The sequence below is a fragment of the Sinohyriopsis cumingii genome, chromosome 5, assembly GCF_028554795.1.
Source record: "Sinohyriopsis cumingii isolate HCF-2022 chromosome 5, ASM2855479v2, whole genome shotgun sequence".
NCBI classification, from domain to species: domain Eukaryota; kingdom Metazoa; phylum Mollusca; class Bivalvia; order Unionida; family Unionidae; genus Sinohyriopsis; species Sinohyriopsis cumingii.
The window spans coordinates 89,453,644-89,476,808 of NC_142965.1; the positions used below are offsets into that span (position 1 = coordinate 89,453,644).

General features: G+C 36.6%; 1 protein-coding gene across 1 annotated transcript in view; it reads left to right on the forward strand.

Annotated features, from left to right (window-relative positions):
• Window positions 1-512: 512 nt before the first annotated feature.
• LOC149799716 (putative E3 ubiquitin-protein ligase makorin-1) overlaps window positions 513-23,165 on the forward strand; it is a 40,344-nt gene continuing 17,691 nt past the window's right edge. Inside the window, exons 1-3 of the mRNA XM_089959084.1 lie at window positions 513-661; window positions 4,939-5,064; window positions 20,010-20,239. Coding sequence (XP_089815210.1) covers window positions 606-661; window positions 4,939-5,064; window positions 20,010-20,239 — 412 coding nt within the window. The 5' untranslated portion in view covers window positions 513-605. The remainder of the gene's footprint in view (window positions 662-4,938; window positions 5,065-20,009; window positions 20,240-23,165) is intronic.

The window sequence follows — 23,165 nt, forward strand, 5'->3', positions numbered from 1 at the left end:
AATGATGAACTAGCTGTTTCTCTGTGTATATTAATTTGCAGCATATTACACCGAGCTAGTTTAGTCACATTCGCTAATTTTACTTTTGTATTTTACTTATATTTATGTTTCAATCTTTTGTTGCATAATCGTAAATATGAGTGATGTGTATATGTGCTTTGTTATCCATGTATAACTTTGTTGCTAATCCTGTAAAAATATGATGACAAGTAGATGAGCTTAAGTGAAGTGTAACTGTGTTGGTATTTATTTATGTGTTGTTGTAACAGGGTCGCCTGCATAATGTTTATTTTTTTGTTGTTTTTTTATGTTTTTTTTTTCATTGGTGGTGGTGGTGGTGTTGCAGACATGCAGTGGCCATATATAGAATTTTACGTATATAGGCCAAAACACGATTAGAGTTTAAAGCTGTAGTGGGGGAGGGTGTAACACTTGTTGACAAAATCTACGACAACAGCTTCACATAAAATTAATATCTACAATAATTCTCCGCATCAATACTGCTATGTCCTTTCATTTATTAGTATGTCCCCGAGATATAAATTTATCCGCAATTGTTAAGCCGTTTTTGCGTACATATCCAGCACTCTTGTAGGCCTCAGCAAATGGCAGAGGCATTGTCGACGTCGCACCGGTCAACATCAAGTCAGACATTGTGCAGGTTATAATGCTTTGGGGTTTTTTTATGTTGAAGATTTGGGCATTTTGTTAAACGTTTTCAGTTGTGCCGCGGCTACCGTACAAGACATGTGGATGTTTTCCACCGGTACCGGTTTTCTGTTGATTTCAACCACAGAGGCTGGTATCACCAAAACATTATAATTTTAGACCTAGTGTATAATCCTAAAATGGAGGAAATTTGTATCTCTTCTCCCGCGACCTTTTTAAGAATCAACGCCTATATTTCAAGATACAATTTACGTAGTATAATAAATTTGGTACCGATGTTAGGTAGATTTTTGGGCTTAATTAAACAATGTACCGATAGAAATAGTCCTACATGTAAGACATAGCACATTTTGATTTTGTTAAGGTGCTATGTCTTACTATCCAAATAACGGCCTTGTATAGTGTGTTCCGATGTTGTTGACATCGGAATGAGTAGTCAAAGTTTCAGGAACATCTCACACATTTGGCAGCGTATATCGACATTTTTCCACTAATTTATGTGTAATTAATATACTTACTGTGCTGTCTTTATCCTGGTGGAATGAAAATATGACACTAGCAAATTGATGCATTTTCACATTCCGTTGACATACATTTGAATTTGTTGCAATGCGACGGTAGTCGAAGTATGCCGAAGTAAGTTCAAGTAGGTTGATGTTTGGGATATGTTTCTTGAACGAAACGAACCGTTGCATACAGTTCCAATAGGCATAATATATTTTTATTCGTTTCGTTAAAAATTGATGTTTCCACTTTATCCGATTTTGGCATTCTCGGCTTTCATCGCTTTCCAGCCAACTGAAAAGTAGGCCAAAGAAACTTGAAAACGGGTCCATTTCTTTTGTGAAAATTTGAATTTATTAGAGAAAAGGCATCATAGTAAGTAAAGTCTGACTAAAACATTATAACTTTACTTTGTAGAAAAGCGTCATTATTTTAGTTGTCAGTTGTGTGAAATATTCCTGAAAATTTTAATTTCGTAACGATGTTAGTCGACATCAAAACACACTACACAGCGCCTTTAGTTAGGCTGTAAGACCCTGACGCCAGCAACATAAATATCAGCGTCGGGTCTTACAGGTAGGACTACGATAGAAAGTACACTGTAGTCACATTTCTCCATGCACAGCATTTTCATCATTCTTTCCAATGATGGTAGTCCTTTTTTTTTTTTCTCAACCGCTCCAATGGCCTGGTAGTTTGAGCATCCGCCTCAGATACGGGAGATAACGGGTTCGAACCCTGGCCGAGTCATACCAAAGACTTATACTAGTAGCTGCCTCACTTGGCGCTCAGCATTAAGAGGTTAGTTCTTGTCAGCCGTGTGTCAGGATAATGTAACTGGGTGGGACGTGATGCAGCATAATGCTCCAGTGATAAGCGGTCACACTGCAGACACCTTAGCAATGTGACTGAAAAATTGTTAAAACTACATTAATAATCCAAATTACATGCACACACACATTTTTTTTCTCATTATATTCATACTTCCAATAGGTATAACATTATTTGTTTCAGCAGCATAAATTTCTGCAGGATTACGTTTCACAACCTGTCACAATACTTTAATACCTTTAATGTTTGCAAGTTCTTTGCTCTAGTGGTAATCACTTCTGCATACATAACTGTTGTGAGGATCATAAATGCAATTATTTTTACACCGTGTAATAGATATTTATAATAATAAATATGTTGCTTTTAGATATGAAAGATTTAAAATAAGTATAAACAGAAATCTCAATATTTGACCTTTTAAGTTGAAGAGAGAGATATAGAAATGTGGTGATAGGACATTTAAATAGCATTATTCAGAGAGGGAGAGAGAAAGGGTGTGTACAACAAAATTATCTTCTTAACCTAATATCTATAGCAGCCACAAACTGTTGTTTTATGTAGGAAAGTTGCTTTTCATTCATATAGGCAATCCAATCTTTCTTCCCTGGAAGGATTCCTGAAGTTTAGATATGATGCTCTGCATTCCTTCCTAATTAATGTTAATGTGATCAGGGGATACATTTGAAGGAGAAAGCAAATTTGTATAGGAAATTATTTTTCTTAGAGAATACTTACCAGATCACATTACTTTTAACCATCCTAGCCACCCTGCTGTTGTATTCCACTCAGCTTGTAAACTAGCCACATGTACAAGGGAAGGTATTGGGTAAGAGCTAATACCATTTGTCTGTATGATACAGATAGAATAGTCACCTCTGTCTCCATGGGTTCAGTCTTGGATTCGGCTAATGTGGGTATGTGAGAAAGCTTGCCAGTAGCTTCTCGTGGGTCGGTGGTTCTTTCCAGGGTTTTCCCGAGTTCTTCTTCCATCATTGGGGCCCCAAGTGGCCAAGTAGTCTAAAGCGCTTACTGTTACAAATCACTGCCATCTCACCTCTGTCTGCGTGAGTTCGAGTCTCGGATTCGACTAATGTGGTTATGTGAGAAAGCTTGCCAGTAGCTTCTCGTGGATCGGTGGTTCTTTCCTGGGGTTTCCCAGGTTCTTCCTCCACCATTTATACTGGCCGCCATGTATAGCCTACCTTGTGCTGAAAAATGACATTAAACCCTACAACAACAAAATCTTCCATCATTAATACTTGCCGCCATGTTTAGCCTATTGTGTGCTGAAAAATGGCATTAAACCCTACAGCAACAGATAGAATAGATGAATTTTCGTCATTCAATATGGCTGCATTGGGGAGGTAGTAGGCTGATATTCCTAATATTATTGCTGTTGGATAAGTATTCTAGGAGGGACATAATTTGATTTTTCCTTAATTTCCATGGTTACTGTTAATCTTGTGCATAGAAGACACAGCATGAGTGAGTTTTCTGCTTAATAACCATCAATGTCCATGCTTTGTTTTATGACCCAGTTTACTTGTTTTGAAAGAACCATTTACCCATGCTACTGCTCAATATGGCCATAATCGCACCCACTTAACATGCAAGTGCAAGTGGAGGACATCTTTTTATTTGTTCCACTTTTTTTTATAGAAATATTAAAACTACAGTATTCCCACACCTTCCCATATGCTGGTCCCTACTACCGATTTTAAAAACAAAAACATCAGGGATATAAAAGTTGCACAATTCATTCATCTATTTATATTTTATAATCCGATTTTCACCAATGGTCCCAAACACTATAAAGTTGGCATTTCAGTATTTGGAGTTGTATTTCATTAAACACATGTATATAACAGTTTGACTTTACTATTTGATAAACACTTTACAAAATATTAAAAGAAGACATTGCATATAATGGACTGTTTTAGACACCAGAAAACAACAATGAGCAATCTCTCTGCTAGTTTTATTTTTTTTTTTTTAAGCCTACTAAAACCATATACTTTGAGCAAAGAGAAAATTACTTTGCCCTGTGATCTTTAAGAATGTTCACTGAATGGCAATATTTTATAGCTTTTGAGAAGCTCCCTTACCCAAACCAAGTAGTTACAGTATTATATCCCCTGGAAAAATGCATTGTAGCCTTTGCATGTGTTAATATCAATCACACGAAGAAAACAAACACTTAACAATATCTGATTAACTGATAAAATACAATAATGAAATTGAAAAGTATCATCAAGAGGGAATATATGGGCACTTACATGTCCCCATCTTGATTGTTACACCAAGTATTTTGGCCATATGATTCGTGTAAACAAAGCAAAATCTATATATTATGATTAATTTGAACTGTTAAGAGTATCTTGATTACATAATTGTAATAGGTATCAATAATTAATCAGCTGCCATTTAAAATACTTTGTATGAAGTGAATTTAGCTACATTGAATAATGCTGACCTGAATATTAAGTGAGTTGCAGATGGGATAAAATTCACGATTTTATGTGGAACGAACTATGATGAAAAAGACAAAGCCATGGTATTGATCTGTCTTTGTCTTATAGTCAGCATCAACTTATAAATGGATGAAGGATGGAAAATTGACAGAATTTGCAATTGAATTTATACTCAGCATTGACCTATTGGCTATTAAATACATTATGTATGTATGTATGTGTGTGTGTGTGTATGCATGCATGCATGTTTGTATGTATGTATGTATTCATGTATGTATTCATTCTTGTTTCACTCCCTATTTTCCCAGCTTATTTCTCAAATCTCCCAGTCCAAAAGAAGTATGTAACTTCTCCCTAAAGTTCAAGGCTCACTTTACCCCTGCAAACTGTATCATGTAATTCAATATCAGGTTCAGAGAAAGGACATGACGAAGTTAATTTTCTTAATTTTTTCTCCATGTAGGTATTTTCTTCATGGGGCTTGCCGTGCAGGGAGTGACTGCCATTTTTCTCATGATCGCAGAGACCGACCTGACGATGTCTGCAGGTATTTTCTTCGAGGTTGTTGTGCCTATGGAGAGAGATGCAGGTATGTGTAAATGAAGGTTCTTTTCAGCATTTATAAATAAATAAGTTACAGCTAGAGAGCTGGTACCCACATCCATGATCATTTTTCTATGATGCAGTTTCCTGTCGTTACTTTAATAACTGTGTATACTGATCAGCCTGTAGTGCTTGCCAAGTAATTTCAAACTTCATTGTGAAAGCCAGCATTTTATCAGGTTTGTTCTGTAAAATACAATGCAGATTTACCAGTATTACCATCAATGAATAATCATGTAGACATAGTACACATACAGGTAAAGTAATAGAATGTTTATTAATTATTACTGTATATACATGCTGTTACAACTCTATGGTCTTAAACTATGTAACAGAAAAAGAGTGAAAAGCAACAAGTTTTGTAAAATTCAACAAATATTTTATTTCCCTATAATACAAAAGTGAAAATAGAAAAAGAACTTATAGCATTGTGAATTAAATCGCAAATAGTCCTAACAGTTCTATTGCAGGTGCAAAAATATAGAGTATTCCACATATCCAGTGGTTTTCCAAACAATCTTGAAAGTGCTGATGTATCACTATTAGGGTGAAACGATACGCCTGTGCCACGTATCGATACGATACACGATACACAGCCTACGATATGATACATATCAATACATGTATCAAACTGAAAATGGGATTATCACAGTACATTTGATTAATCATGTGAATGTATATGTTGAATGGTATTTTCAAGTTCAAACAGTGTCAAATATGCAATGTATCAGCAGTGAGTCACCTTGTTAACCTGTTATGTATAATGATAACAGAGAAAAAATTTAATCAAGATACAATGTCACGACTACTAACATTGTTGTTCTATGTAACCAAATAAAATATAACAAAATCTTTGATGTGTTTCTTTATCCTTCATTCAATAAAAATGAAATGTTACAAGTTTTGTGTCTGATTCATCATGCAACAACATACTGGAACAAAATAATATATTAAAAAGTACACGTAACACAAAAATACAACAAAAATTTAAAATGCTTAGGATTAGGAAATCATAATTATGCAACCTTTTCTAAGCTGTATACTTTCCTCCTTTCTTCAGTTCAAGAAAGATCATCTTAGAAAACACAAATGATAAACTTCACTGCAGCAAACACTAATTAATTTCACATCAATTGCCATGTGTGTAATTGAAGTCTATAGATGAATTAAAGAAAGTTCCTAATAACTGAAGATGATATCCTCATCAACTTAAATGCATCTTCCAGCAAATGAATAAATCTTCTTAAGTCACAAACTCAGTGTTCTAAAACTAGCTGACAATTGTGATGACTGTAAATGGCATAAATGAACTGAATTAGATAAATCTGCCTAACAGATGCACAGGACTATTACAAGTTTTGTGTCTGATTCATCATGCAATAACATACTGCAACACAATAACACACTAAAAAGTACATGTAATACAAAAATAAAAAATAAATTTAAAATTATTGGGATTCAGAAATAATAATTATGCAGTGTTAAACCTGAGATCTGTTATATCAATCTATATCACACAAACACCCAACTGCAGTGTAAAAACTGAGATCTGTTATATCTATCTATAACACATACAAGCACCCAACTGCAGTGTCAAACCTGAGATCTGCTATATCAATTTACAACTTGCAAGCACCTAACTGCAGTATTGAACCTGAGATCTGCTACATCCATCTTTATCACACAAGCACCCAACTGCAAACAACGTTGAGCCGGAGATCTGTTATATGAATCTATAATACACAGCACCTAACTGCAAATAATGTTGAACCTGATATATGCTATATCGTCTATAACGCGCAAGCACCTAACTGCAAACAGTGTTAAATGTAATTTCACATAAATTGTCATGTGTATTTGAATTCAATAACTGAATTAAAGAAAAGTTCATGATGATTGAAAATGATATCCTCATCAACATAAATGCGTTTTCCAGAAAATGAATGAGTCTTCTTAAGTCACAAACTCATTGTTCTAAAACTATCTGGCAATTGTGATGACTCTGTAAAAAGCATAAATGAACTGAATTAGATCATTCTGCATAACATATGCACAAGACTGTCAGACTACTCGTCACAACTTTCAAAGTTTCATATTCTTCTTCAAAAAAATCAAAATATCCACATTCTCCCCAGTCAGAGAGGCTCTTTGTGCTGATACAACATCTCCAGCAGTTGAAAAGACTCTTTCAGATGGCACTGATGTTGCTGGAATAGTCAACAACATCTTGGCTAGTTTGGCCAGCAAAGGGAATGATGTTTCATTGAATTTCCACCACATCAGTGGGTTGTCACCAATATGTATACTAGATGTCTCATTCCTATAACGTGTTATCTCTGTGTCAGCCCTCTGAAAGAGGGACTTTGATGGCTCCACCTTGACCACGTACACATCTCCAAAAAGATCTTCAAGTGCACCCTTTTTCACTGGAGGCTCATCAACTTCAACCTTCGCTGTTGCTGCTGGTCTGTTATCTCGTTCTGTAACTTGTACTGCAGGAAGCTGTGGTAGTCGGGGAAGACTAGATGGTAGTACATGAATGAGTTCATCAGTCTTCTCTGTCTTCACTACTGTTTCACACTGTAATAAAAATCAAAATTATATAATATGTACTCCTTAAGTTAATACGAATCTCGCAATTTTATGTTAATTAACATTTTAGCATTAATTCACTGGCATTTAATATAAATAAAACAGCATGATTTTATCAATATAAGATCAATATTGAATATTAAGAAATATTTGTGTATATGAAGTTATGAACTTCAAACAATGAAGTTATGTAATAGTTTGTGTGTTTGCTCTGTGTGTGTGTGTGTGTCAGTGTTTCAGAGGGAGATGGAGAGAATCGGATGACATAAGAACTTTGAAGGTGACTCTGGGGCATACCAAGATCAGTGGTGCATCTAGGGTAACCTTTTGGGACAAGTGTCCAATTTTAACTACCAAAAGAAATTTCATATATCCTTAAAATCTTGAAAGGGGACAATAATATTATGTTATCCTTCAACTGCTGCACGTAGATAACACAACGATACTCATATGTAAATTTTTGACTTACCTCATCGACCTTCACTGTTTGCATGACAATGGAAGCATATATTTGGATCCTTGTAGCATCGTCTACATCAGTTAGAGCCCTAAATCTTGGATCTAGGGCACAACTCTGCAACAGAAACTGCTGCGTGTCCTTGTCATTGTATCTTTTGTTTAGGTCTTGGGAGATTGCCACCTTGACTGCCTTCACAAGTGCAGAGTCACTTTCTTGCACTTCCATTGCACTAATAATACGATGTTTTAGAGGAAAAATCATTGATATGGTAGGTGCTGCTTCATCGCACAATATCGTTGTAATGGTTTTCATTGGTTTGAGCAGTTTGAGAATATCCTCTGCATTTGATACATCATCCTCTGATAAAGTGTTTAAGTCCGTCTCCCTCTGTCTGATTTCCTTACTTAATAGAGTAGCTACAATGGCAGGCTGCTGCTCTAAAAATCGATCAATCATATCATAAGAACTATTCCAACGTGTCTGGACATCTTGGATAAGTTTGTGTTTAGGAAGCTGCAACAGCTCTTGTTTGGATTTCAGCAGGGTAGTAGCAGTTGTACTGCGATGGAAAAACGAGACAATGTGCCGGATCCTCCCAAGAAGGCGTGACATCTGATGAACTTGCAACCCTCTCTGGGTTGCTAGATTTATAGTATGTGCAAAGCACTTGATATGTGGTGTGAACTTTGCCTCTTGAATAGCAACATCCATATTAGCAGCATTATCTGTTACTATGGGGAGTAACTTGTGGGGCCTTTCCAGTTGCCATTCCTTACTGGCATCAACTAGTACTGCTCCTATATTTTTACCAGTGTGAGACTCGTGTAAAGGTCTCGTCTGAAGAACAAAGCTTTTCATGCACCATTCCTTATCAATCAAGTGAGCTGTGATTGTTATGTAACTCTCTGTAGCCCTTGAAGTCCAACCATCTGTAGTAATGGCCACTGATTCTGCCTCTGATATGGTGCTTTGCACTTCTTGTCTGGTGTGAAGGTATAGGTCTGGGATAACTTTCTCTGCGAAGTGTGTTCTTGATGGGATGATGTAGCGAGGTTCCAGGGTACGAATCAGATTTCTGAAACCTAGCGAATCAACCACTGAGAAAGGGCGCATATCATGTGCAATAAACATCGCTATATGCTTAGTGATTGTCTGTGATCTTTGCGATGATGGAATTAATGGAGACTGAAAAACTTCAGTCAATCTGAGCTGACCAGTGGTTGTTGGATGTGATGGCTTAGGAGTAGGAGAAACACTGACCTTGGGAGCTGAAATCTTGTCATCTTTAAAAGGAATTCCAATGGCAATGGTTGGGTGGTGCTGTTTTAAATGTGTAGACATATTTGTGGTGTTTCCAGTATTCCTAAGAGCTGTAAAACACAGTTTGCAAACACACCTGGACTTGTCTACTTTTCTTACTCCATTCTCATACTCCACAGGATATCCAAAAAAGTTCCAGGCTGATGATCTTCTAATCGCAGGTAACTCGAGTTCAATTTTTTTGGCCTTTTGCGTCTGCTCCATTTGACCGGATGTTGGAATCACCTTGGTCACCCTGCTGTTTGTAGTTCATTGCATGAAAGCATCCCAAACGTCTTAGTGATTAAGAATAATCATAAGTTCTATCACCGGTTCCACACCCATACCAATAGTTTAGTCCCACGCAAAGAGAAAAGAATTGACACTTACATTATTATAATAATTTTGAGAAAAAAATTTTTCCTTCAGAAACTATTATTAATTTATGTCTTTGATTATATTTTTAAATTATGGTATTATTTAAAAAACAAAAAATAATGTAATTTCCTAGTACAAGGAAACTCTTATCTATAGAACTGGTCCGGGTGCGGGAACGGAGATGACTAACTGAATCTCACACACTATACTTCCTGTGTATACAAAACAACTACCGCGACAGTTTGGTCTAATGAGCTCCTAATTTAATTACACTGGTCAACAGTGAAATCATTACTGACTTGAAAAGGCCCTAATCTGTAGTATTTTGGTGTGCCGAACACGAATATAACCGTGAAAAATTTGTATTGGCTCTCGTTTTGAAGATATTCATATACCTCATTTTCTATGTTTCACTGTGTAAATTTCTCCAGTAGGACTGCAGCAACATCCGGAATAATGATGTAACATTGCATAATACCATCATGCTCACATCATCCACAGTTGATTGCATCATTTTCTGATGCAATGCAATACTAATGCCATGCGGCTGCTGAAGTAAGTTGACGTCAGCAGTGTACTATACATGTGTAGGCCTATTATACTAATGCCAGGCGGCTGCTGAAGCTGACGTAAGCAGTGTACTATATAAAGCCCAATCAGATAGGTTCAGCATTTAAAATATTTTAGACGTTGTGCGAGACAGTTCAAGCTACTGTTACATAAAACTTATTATTTTATCCATTTACGTACAATAAAGAACAGTAATGCCTCGAAAGTGTGTTAATACCGCGGACAATTTTTGCTATATTTGTGGGGAAGTGACATTTGCCAACCAGAAGAAAAGTATCAATTCTCAAGTGAAGAAGGCATATCATCTTTACTTCGGATGCAAGGTTGGTGACCAAGACAAGCCTTGGGCTCCGCATATATGATGTGCTACATGTACAACACAGCTTTCACAGTGGTTGAATTGCAAAAGGTCATCAATGCCGTTTGCAGTCCCAATGGTGTGGAGAGAGCCAAGCAACCACCTAAATGACTGTTACTTCTGCTTGGTTCCTCCTCTTTCCGGCGGAATAACGAAGCGAAAGAAGTCGAGAATAGTCTACCCAAACATTCATTCTGCATTGAGACCAGTTCCACATGGAGATTGACTTCCTATTACAGAATTTCCAGCAGAATATTCTCTTGATTCATCTGACGAAGACAAAGGTGAGTCGACCTGTTCTTCTCCTGGTCCATCAGCATGCAGTGATCCAGATTTTCACTGTGGTGCATCATCAACCCCACACAGAATAACACAGGAAGAACTAAATGACCTGATTCGTGATTTGGACTTATCAAAGAACAAGGCAGAATTGCTAGGATCAAGACTCCAACAATGGAATCTTCTAGAAGAAGATGTCACAATTACTGCATATCGAAAGCGCCACCAGCAATTGGAGCCTTTCTTCAGAAAGGAAAGTAATCTGATATTCTGTTCCGATATTGAGGGCCTCATGAATGCTTTAAAAATCACTCATGACCCACAAGAATGGAGACTATTTGTGGACTCTTCGAAACTGAGTCTCAAGGCTGTGCTTTTGCACAATGGAAACATTCTTCCATCTATTCCAGTAGCGTATGCTGTCCACATGAAAGAGACATACGATAACTTAAGGCAGCTACTGAATTCCATTGAGTATAACAAGTACAGCTGGCACCTCTGTGGTGATTTGAAGGTAGTTGCCCTTTTAATGGGACTGCAGCAAGGATATACAAAATACATGTGTTTCTTATGCGAGTGGGATAGCCGAGCAAGGGAAATGCACTACATGAGGAAGGAATGGACTCACAGGCAGAATGTAGCCATTGGAGAGAAGAATATCCAACACCCAGCTCTGGTTGAGGCTCAGAAAATCTTGCTACCACCCCTTCACATCAAACTAGGTTTGATGAAGAACTTCGTGAAAGCCATTGACCGGACTTTGCCAGCATTCCGATACCTGCATGAAAAATTCCCTCGACTCAGCGAAGCAAAGATTAAAGAGGGAGTTTTTGTGGGTCCTCAGATTCGAGAGCTTTTCAAAGACGACCGGTTCAACAACTTGCTGGAAGGTGACGCGAAACAAGCATGGAATGCTTTTCGCCTAGTTTCTACAAACTTCCTCGGAAATGTTAGGGCAGAAAACTATAAGGAACTAGTAGAAGACATGTTGATGAAGTATAAGAAACTTGGCTGCAATATGTCTCTAAAGATTCACTTCCTTCATTCCCATTTGGATTTCTTTCCTAGCAACTGTGGTATTGTTAGTGATGAACACGGCGAACGTTTTCATCAAGATATCGCAACAATGGAACAAAGATACCAGGGAAAATGGTCCACTACAATGCTGGCTGACTACTGCTGGACACTCCTCAGAGATGCTCCCGAACAGCTGTACAAGAGACAGGCGAAGAAATCTAAGATGTAGTCAATGACTTGATTTTTTATAGGTAGGCTATTACAGTTGACCTTTTACTATTGGAATGCATTTCGTTATGTAAACATTAATTTCTTGCAGATTACAAAAAAACTAGAGCCAATTTTGCAATTTGACTGTCATATTCGTGTTCAGCACATAAAAATTGATAAGAATTGACTAATTTTATTTCAGTAACATGACTTTTGTAAAAATTTGTTGTCCAGTGTTATCATAACTGCTGAAGATTTATGTAGCTATTATAAGGTAGATATCGTTTTGTATCGATTCTTCACCTTGTGTATCGATATGTGTATTGAAATGGCAAAAGTATAGATGCATCGATGTATCGATGAATCGTTTCACCCCTAATCACTATCCCTGAATAGTGTGTATGTGCTAACAATCTTGATGTATCACAATGATATAAACCAAAATGTTTCTAAATGAATTCTCAATAATTCCAAAATAGTGATTTAATCTGAACGTATTATTGAGCACTTTGTAATTCAGCGAATAATTTAAATACATATATCCTCTCAAATTTTAAATGAAACTCAAATTGGTTCCACTAAGACTGATGTTAAAATATGGAAGAAGTAATTCAAAAATGTAAATAATCTTTATGTGAAAATGTAGGACACAATAACAGAACCAGGATGAGGGTCTTAAGTTATTTCCAGAATGTTCTAACTTGTTGTAAATAAGGTCTGGTCATTCAATGAAATTTTAACAGCCAACCAATCAGAAATCAGGTGGACCATAGAATTTAAAAAATAAACATGAATACAAACAAAATGACATTATCTTAAAGCACTAACCCACAGTCATGTACAAAATTAACCCTTTAATATCTTGTTTGCGAATTTGACCAGGGCCCAAGTGGCCGAGTGGTCTAAAGTGCTCACCGTTACATATCACTGCCATCTCACCTATGTCTGCGTGGGTTTGAGTCTCGGGTTTGGCCAATGTGGGTATGTGAGAAAGCTAACCAGTAGCTCATAGGTTGGTGATTCTTTCCATGGTTTTCCTCGGTTCTTCCTCCACCATTAATACTGGACATCATGTATAGCCTATCTTGCGCTGAAAAATTGCATTACACCCTACAACAACAATAACAACAGACCGCTCCAGTGGCCTAGTGGTTAGAGTGTCCGCCTCGGATGCAGGAGGTCGTGGATTTGATCCCTGACCGAGTCATACCAAAGACTTACAAAAATGGTACTAACAGCTGCCTCGCTTGGCACTCCACACTAAGAGGTTAGTGTTAGGACTGGTCGGCCTGGTGTCAGGATAATGTGACTGGGTGGGACATCATGCTACATGTCTGCGGCATGATGCCCCAGTGCTAGATAGCACTATAAACTGTCACACTGCAGACATCGTAGCAATATGACTGAAAAATTGTTAAAGCTACGTCAAAAATCCAAATCACACACACAATGACAACGAAATTGACCCGTACATTGTATAATATTTATGAAGAAAAAAACAGAATATAGACATACATAACATTGCTTATAAGTCATGACAAACTGCAACCTTCACAGACCTAGATCTTCCATCACATAACATACTAGCATGTCTAGATCATTGCATTTTGTAAGGACTAATCAAACAGCGTACACTCTGATCTCCTGGCACAATATGGTTACAGACCAGGGTATTTTTTTTTGTAGTTAAGCCAACTTATAAGCAAGTAAATATGGTAATACTTTCTAGTTTAAAAGAATATTGTGTGATCATATTAAACATTTTTTTGTTGCACCTAGTGAGAACATTTACTTATCCTCACATTCCAAATACTTGTGCTTTTAATTCAGTAATACTTAAGGCCTGAATGCATCCACAGGGATCGTACTGGGCTTCACCAGTGTTGCAAATTGCAGTTTTTTTTCCCCTTATTGGTGACAAAATATACCATCTGGTGATTTTTTGGGTGACAGCCTTTTTAGCTGTTTGATTTGTACACACAATCATGGATTTGGAGTGGAGAAATTCAAAGGGACCATGAAAGGAAGCCATAAACTTGGATACACAATGCATCTATCCATTACATAAACAAATCCTTTGTTTCGTATTGACAAACCCATCTCTAGAGTGCATTATTACATCATAATCTGCTTATGTTGACATCTGGCCTGAGTACTGTATGCTGTGATACACTCAGTCATGCTACCTGACTATACCCACAATTGACCGACCTCTGAAAATGCAAACAGAAACATCTAAAAAATTAGTTGAATGATGGCTAATCCTCATGATGTTGTTTTAAATGTACCAATAAAAATTTTTTTGCTGAATCTTCAGAGAAATTTGATTACCGTTAAATCACGGATTGCTGTGCATAAATACAAAGCAAATGGAAAAAATCTCAATCAAAATTATATACTGTCAACAGTGCAACTTTATCATGGGTAAATGTAAGTTAGACATTGCGTGTTCATCGTCTCATCCTTAGACTAAGTTAACAAAATTAAGAGGATTTGGATTTTGTGCAAATTCATCAGACAACACAGTCACTGAACCTGATTTTATACCTGACAGTCCAACATAATCAACATGTAGTGATGGTAGTAATGCTTCAGGTGGAACACCACATCATGATGAACGGGTCAAAAGTTCCCGAGAAACAGCTGGAAAGTTGGGTGTCCATGGCAGAGATGTGATACAAACTTAAAGCAGATGTTCTGTGACAGAGGTCTCGCTAGGAATTCAAAAATAGGAGTCCCACCATCAAAAATTGCAGTCCCTTGTTTCCTACAGAATCAACACAGACATGAATGCATCTGTTTTCAGATGGAGAGGTTTTCGTAACTTAACCACTCACTATAATATAGCTTCATTACAACAGTCCATTGACAGGCTCTCAGATTTATGGTTTATTTATTTGTATACATACTTGTAGTAATTTTAGGCAAACAAATAATACCTGATTTGCTGTTTTTCTCGTATTTTCGCAAATACGTGTCAATTCAGAAAACAGCTTAGACCTTAAAGCGCGTCTCGCAAATTCCACAACATAGCATTGTCTTATACGTTTCTGCCCTACATAATTTGATTTTAAAGTTCAATCTTTAATGAAAATAATATCTTGGCTCTGGTTTCAATGATTTGTATATTTTTTTCTGAATATGTTTGCCCGATGATTTAAGAAAACCAACAGTCTAATAAACTGGTACATCCCAGACTTAGCGAAGTCTGCCATTATTTCCTGTTAGGCCTACTGGTTCGCTTACAGTTTCAAACTAATTTTATGACGAAATAGTGTATAAGAGGCAGTTAATATATCTTCAGATCACTGATTCTGATCTTAAAACACAAGTTTGTATGTCTTAATCATTAGAGGATAGCATGCAGGAAATTGATAGTTACTACCTTACTCAGAAAAGGGTTAATGGTCAATCAGTTATCAAAACATAATGCTTGTCACCGGGCAAGAGTTTGTCAACGTACTTGATATAAAAACTAGGCCTAGCTACTGATGCCTTGATGAGTACATTTCAATACAACACTAACCAGGCTAAGGCGAGGGGCATTTAAAATAAATATGCTATGGTCAGTCAATGTACCTCTTAAATAATCACAGGGCGAAGTCGTTTTTGCTTTCCTGACAGAAGAAGTCGAAGTGTACATTTTTAGGCGACTTGTCACCCACTTACGAATGGCATTTTGTCTAAGTCTCAACATGTATTGATTCTGAGGTCACTTGCACTGCTTATTCCGCTACATTCGGAAATGAAGACAATAACGAAAGCTAAAGTTGTTTATTTGATGTACTTTTATACATGACCACATGTACATCTCTGGGTCTTTCTGCCTCTGAATTGAATCACTGTAAATATCTAAATTTTTCCACTTGGCTGCCAGTCAAAGTCTTTGAACTTGCCGTCCAGCTATTGCATCATGTTCTTTTTTATGTACTCTTATAAAATGGCAGCATGTATGTATCAAGGGTTCTTTCAGTCACTGAATTCGGTCATTGTAAATATCAGCACAGCTAACTGATTAACACATTTTCCCACAAAGCAGGTGGCTGAAGCAGGACTGGCAGGTCTTTGAATTTTGCCCCACACCTATTACATGCATATGGAGGACTCCTGCCTCAGTAATTTTCTGCGTCCCAGATCAAATATTGGCATCCAAATACGCGTAATTAAGCGTTTCTGAGATCTCTGTGTCCTATATGTATCAAGGCACAAGTCACTTAATTTACAACTGGTTGTGATATTTTGAAGAAGGAGTGTGACACCAAACATGAATCCAGGCAGGGTAAGTAATATATGTTAATTTTGTTCACTGATCTTTTACTTTTTCCATCAATCCCATGTTACAACTCTATGGACTTAAACTACGCAACAAGAAATAGCAAAACAAACAAGTTTTGCATAATTGAAAATAATTTATTTCTCAAAATCAGACATGATTTTTCTGTTCTAAAATGGAATTCCACTTTTCTCCTGATTTGAATCCAATTTTTCTTGATATAGTCCCATTTTTTTAATCATCATCTCCGATCCAGTTTTTTATTAAACAGTCTGTTTGGTCCCATTCTGCGACAATCCTTGTAAGGTATTCGTTCCATATATTACTTAGCCCATGACTCTCATAAGAGTATTCTGATTGGTCAAAAGCTTACATTCATCCAATGAATCTTTGTGTAATGGAAACTGATGGCAATGGAAAGAAGAAGTGTGCTTGCAAAAAATGGCATCCCAGGTTGTTGAGAAAGTCCATGACACAAGAAGTGTAGAGGTTTAAAAAAACGTATGGAAATGGGAATGGTTGGAGCAAAAAGTAGATGGAAATTTAGTTGGTCATTTTATAAGAAAACTGAATGCTAGAGGACTGGCATTTTGTGACCTCTGCTCTACAGTAATCATGGTTAGAAGAGTTTGGAACAGCACCTACAAAAGAAGCTGCATGCAGAAAAGTTTAAGATCAGAAGGCATCTGGAAAAAGTGCAATTAATTACTATAAGAAAGATTTCTTGCATGAGAGAACAGATGTAGCTCTCTGTCAGCACCAGCTTGAAAGGAAACACTCTCTCATTTAGAAGGAAAAGAAATGATTGCACATTGAGCCAAAAATGTTAGTCAAAAAGGAAGGTTAAAGAAATCTTTGTCAAAGCCGCAAAAAGAGCTTGACTGGCATATCAACAGGTTGTGTCCATTGGAGAAAAAGACAAGTGAATGTATGGGATTATTTGTATATAGTTGATGTACTTGGGTGTTCATTTTACAGATTTGTTATGAAAAGAGAGAAGTATAATATTTTTGCTGCAAAAATTCAGAAATTATTGTGACTTTAATATGATGTGAACACTGATATGCACATGCAATAATTTAAGCACCAATAGTATTGGAGAACAAAATCAAGTGACAATAAATATTGTTGAATTATTCAAGTCAAGTTGAATTTTTTTTGTAAGTTGTTAGTTTCTCAGATGATTATTTTGTTATATATTATGATCTTAAGTTGCACCAGGAGCAGTTTGTTATGATTGTAAAATGCATTTTTGGCCCCCTGCCCCTCAAGACCCCATTGAGGTAGGACCCCTAAATCCCCCTTTCAGATTTTCAGCTTTTCTGTGGAATACCAAAACCATGTCTGCAAAATACAGAAGTGAAAGAATTAAATTAACTTACAGCATGGTGAATGAATTCCTATTTCCTAAAAGTCCTTTCAATTCCAACAGTTCCAAGAAATCCAAATACATTCCAACGTAAAATGCTCCCTTCTGTGTTGAAGTTTAAAATGTACAGAAAGATTTCCAAAGAATTCAAATAGTCGTTGAATAAATTTAGTTAATACCGATCAGTTATTCTAGCATTTCATGCAAAAAATAAATCTTCTCAAAAAACCAAGTTGGCGAGATCGAATCCGAAAACACGCAGATTGGGACCTGCCATCGGGAAGTTTTTTGCAGCATATTTAAGCATTGTTTTCACTAAATATTCAGATTTTTTGGGTCCAATACACATGAAATTCTCAAAGGACACACCATTTCTCCCTGTGGAGTGCGCTATTCCCCCCCCCCCATGCCCCCATTTCATATTCTGGTGAGCTATGCACAATAGCTGAAGGTTAGACGCAAGCCTCTTCGATGTGCTTAAAAGAAACTGCCTGTTCTACGGTGAGTGAAAGCACTAGCAATTGATTGACAAATAAACAATGCCCTTTTTTGTTATAACTACCAATGCCTAAAATGGGTGGGAATTTATGTTAACAGTTCAAATGTGGTCTCAAGCTACCATACATGAGATAACTATTTCCCACATTTTACATCCCACCTTATTTCCTTATTATTAATTCATATATGCATATAACACTGTTTACTAAATAACATATTTGATCCAAATTAGTTTTTTTGGGGCGGGGGCACATATACTCTGTGATATGTTTCTTCATTCCTTCTTTTAATTTAATGATGGTAATTATTGCTTATATATATGGTACATTAATGCCAGGTGTTGACTCGTAGTTTGCTTGTCAAGAAAAAGTCTATAGTATAGCATTCAGTTATCATTTGCGGAATTTAGGAAGCAATTCACTACAACAAAGCATGTAAAGTGCAGCAAAAATAAATTTCTGAACTCCTGATGGAGATGTACTTTGTGAAGCTAGCCATAAAATTGGGAGGGGGAGGTGGGTGGGGTCATTTAATTCCTGAATGCATGAAATAGACGGTCGCATTATATGTCACTTATCTTATATTGCAAAGTACAATCATAGGGATTTACTATTAAAATGTCATTAACTAAAGTTCCTTAAAAAACTTTTATTTGGAAAATAATATACATAACGTAGATTTGCTTAATACATGTACTTGATGTTTCTATTAAAAAATGAGAGAGAGACTGTAGATGTCAAGAAAGTAGATATGTTTTACATTTTTGTTGTTGTTGTTCTAGGGTTTAATGCCATTTTTCAGCACAAGATAGGCTATACATGGCGGCCAGTATAACTGGTGTAGGAAGAACCCTGGAAAACCCAGGGAAGAACCAGTGACCCACGAGAAGCTACTGGCAGGCTTTGCCACGTACCCACGCTAGCCAGATATTTTACATTTGATAATGCATTTATTTCAGGTGACAACAATCATACTTATGCACTAATGGCGTTATGGATGCAAAAACCATGGAAGTAGTGCAAAATATAATGATTATTTTGTAATATTATGCTGTATTGCTTTCTGTCAATAAAGTAATAACTATCCATCTTTTTCAATTTTTATTGCCTATTACAGTAATAGACTCGGGCTCGGCCAATGTGGATATGTGAGAAAGCTTGCCGGTAGCTTCTCATGGGTTGTTGGTTCTTTTTCGGGGGTTTTCCGGGTTCTTCCTCCACCATTAATACTGGCTGCCATGTATAGCCTATCACTTGTGCTGAAAAATGGTGTTAAACCCTATTAGAACAACAACAACATTAATGGACTTGGAAAAATATTCACTACTTGTTCTGGCAACATTTTTTTAAAATTGGCGACAAAATATTGATGTTGGCCATTGTTTTGGTGACAACTTTTTTAAAGCCAGGACCATTCCTGCATCCATATTGTTTTGATTTGCAGATTGACTTGTTAAATATGTTTCTAAAAATTAAATTACCATTTGCTACCATCTGGATGAGAAAAAATATTTTTCATCACTTTGAAATATCACTGACATTATGACATTGGCCTTTCTGATTTTACAATCGTCTGGTCTTTAGATAAAAGTTGGTGTATTATAAGTAGGAATTTGATTCTCTTTGCAGATATGTTCATGTTAAACCTTCCAATACAGTAAGTGTTGATCACAAAGTGGATAATGCAATTAGGTCAACAAACTTGCAAATGTTGGCAAATGAATACCCATCACCATCGAACATGGTTTCCTTGAAGAAAGTTCTGAAAGGGGAGACTACTCCCAGCACTCCGCTACCACCAGAGGAGTGGATCCAGGCAAATGAGTTTGTTCCTGGGCAACCTTTTGTCTGCTACTCAGGTAATACAGTATGAACTATTCATGATTGAGCTTTTATTGTTCTGATGGTTTAAGGAAAATTAACAGCCATCGTGGCAGCTTTGCTCATGCTACCAATTTGCTTGCACAGAGGTGTTTTTGTACATATGGTAGATATAAAATTTGCTGTAGTCGTGGTCTCATTGTAAAAATTAATATTTATTGATTTCAAAATTTCTTCAAAAAGACATTTGTTCCAGCATGTGTATAAAGTACTTCAACTTTAATCCATAGAGAGAGGTGAGTAATCCAAGTACCCTTACACTGTTTTTTAGATATCAGATTTTCTCACTTTGATAATTACAAATGATTATGAAATGTAACAACTGAGATGTGCTTATTACTCAGTACAAGTTAACATCACATAGAAATATTGTTTAACTTATTTTGCTTTGAGATGTCTGACATTTTTTCTCTCAATTTGACAACTAATGGCTATCATTTCTGCCAATAATTATCAAGATTACAAAAGCTTGCAGCCAAAAGTGCAGTATTCTTCAGCACAGATTAGCATGACGCAATATTTGTATGAATGTATTTTTGGCTTCTTACGCATGGAAAAGAGAAATGTTTAGGACAAAATACTACACTATAACCAGTCAACCACATTTAAATATCACTTCCTTTGTAAGAGTAGCATTTTCTTTAAAAGCTGCACAGTGAACAGTGGTAGAAAAAAAATTGCTGATGAAGGAACGAGCTGTTGTGAAAAGTGCAAAATATTGGTGAAAAGGTAATAGGAATTTGACTCAACCAAAAGGTGGAAACCTTGCCAAGAATTTGAGATCAGGAAGACTCAAATAAACAAGTCTTGTCTAAGTGCAAACTACACAGACCCAGATCTGCCATCACATAATGTGCTGGCAGATCTGGACCTATGCAGATTGTTAAGATTAATCAGTAGATCAAAATAATATAGACCTTAATCTGTTATGTGAATGCCTTGAACAATTTTTAGACTCTGTATCAATACATGCTGTCTGGAGATAATAATTCATTTGTGCTATTAAATCTTGTTTTACATCAGTCATTGTTTAGTTGATTTCTCAGTGTTGAGTGTGTCTTGGCAACCTGTGGCAAGGTTTATCTTTGGTTATTGCTATGCAGTTTTGAGTGTGTCTTGGCAACCTGTGGCAAGGTTTATCTTTGGTTATTGCTATGCAGTTTTGGTGAGTATGGTTATAAACAAATGACGTTGGTTTCACCAGAGTGAAACTGAGGATTAGCTTGGTTTGGTAAATACACAATGGCAGACTCAGACAGTCACATTGTTTAGTTGTTTATTAATTGAAGGGGGTTTGCTGGTTTGTTACTAAAAATTTATTGAACAGTTTTGAAAAATTCATTTTTTATTTCACCCACTTTGTCAGAAGCTTACCATTCTGTTACAGTGCCATGGTCATCATATCCCTGTTTAGATTAACCATTCCATTGCAATACCATGGTCATCAAATCCATATTTAGATTAACCATTCTGTTATAGTGCTATGGTCATCAAATCCATATTTAGATTAACCATTCTGTTACAGTGCCATGGTCATCATATCCCTATTTAGATTAACCATTCTGTTATAGTGCTATGGTCATCAAATCCATATTTAGATTAACCATTCTGTTACAGTGCCATGGTCAACAAATCCCTATTTTGATTAACCATTCCATTGCAATACCATGGTCATCATATCCCTATTTTGATTAACCATTCTTTTATAGTGCTATGGTCATCAAATCCATATTTAGATTAACCATTCTGTTACAGTGCCATGGTCAACAAATCCCTATTTTGATTAACCATTCTGTTACAGTGCCATGGTCAACAAATCCCTATTTTGATTAACAGTTCCATTGCAATACCATGGTCATCATATCCCTATTTTGATTAACCATTCTGTTATAGTGCTATGGTCTTCAAATCCATATTATCATTAACCATTCCATTGCAGTGCCATGGTCATCAAATCCATATTGTGATTAACCATTTCATTGTAGTGCCATGATCATAAAATCCATATTGTGATTAACCATTTCATTGTAGTGCCATGGTCATCAAATCCATATTGCGATTAACATTTCCATTGCAGTGCCATGGTCATCAAATCCATATTGCGATTAACATTTCCATTGCAGTGCCATGGTCATCAAATCCATATTGTGATTAACATTTCCATTGTAGTGCCATGGTCATCAAATCCATATTGTGATTAACATTTCCATTGCAGTGCCATGGTCATCAAATCCATATTGCAATTAACAATTCCATTGCAGTGCCATGGTCATCAAATCCATATTGTGATTAACATTTCCATTGTAGTGCCATGTTAAATATTTTATCCAAAGGCTTGTATCTGTATTGAAAACTGCACAATTACTATGCTGTTATAAGGGTTCCTCTCACCTTGCTTTCACTGTGTCACAATAGACCGCTCTGTTGGCCTATTAGTTAGAACAGCCACCTTGGATGCGGGAGGTTGTGGGTTCGATCCTCGGCCGAGTCATACCAAAGACTTACAATAATGGTACTAACAGCTGCCTCGCTTGGCGCTCAGCATTAAGAGGTTAGTGTTAGGACTGGTCGGCCTGGTGTCAGGATAGTGTAACAGGGTGGGACATCATGCTACATGTCTGCAGCATGATGCCCCAGTGCTAGACATCACTGTAAAATGCCATGCTGCAGACATTGTAGCAATATGACTGAAATTTTTTAAAGCTACATTAAAAATCAAAAACACACATACACTGTGTCACAATGGGTACTGCTTTAAATCATCTGTCTGTGGAATTATGGTAATGACTGGTGTGAATGAGGCTTTTGTTGTCATCATTTTTTTTCTGGATGAGGAGGCTCTATAAATGTTTACTGGGTCATCTTTTTTACAGTTAATGTCTGGAAAAACCAGTCACCGTCTTT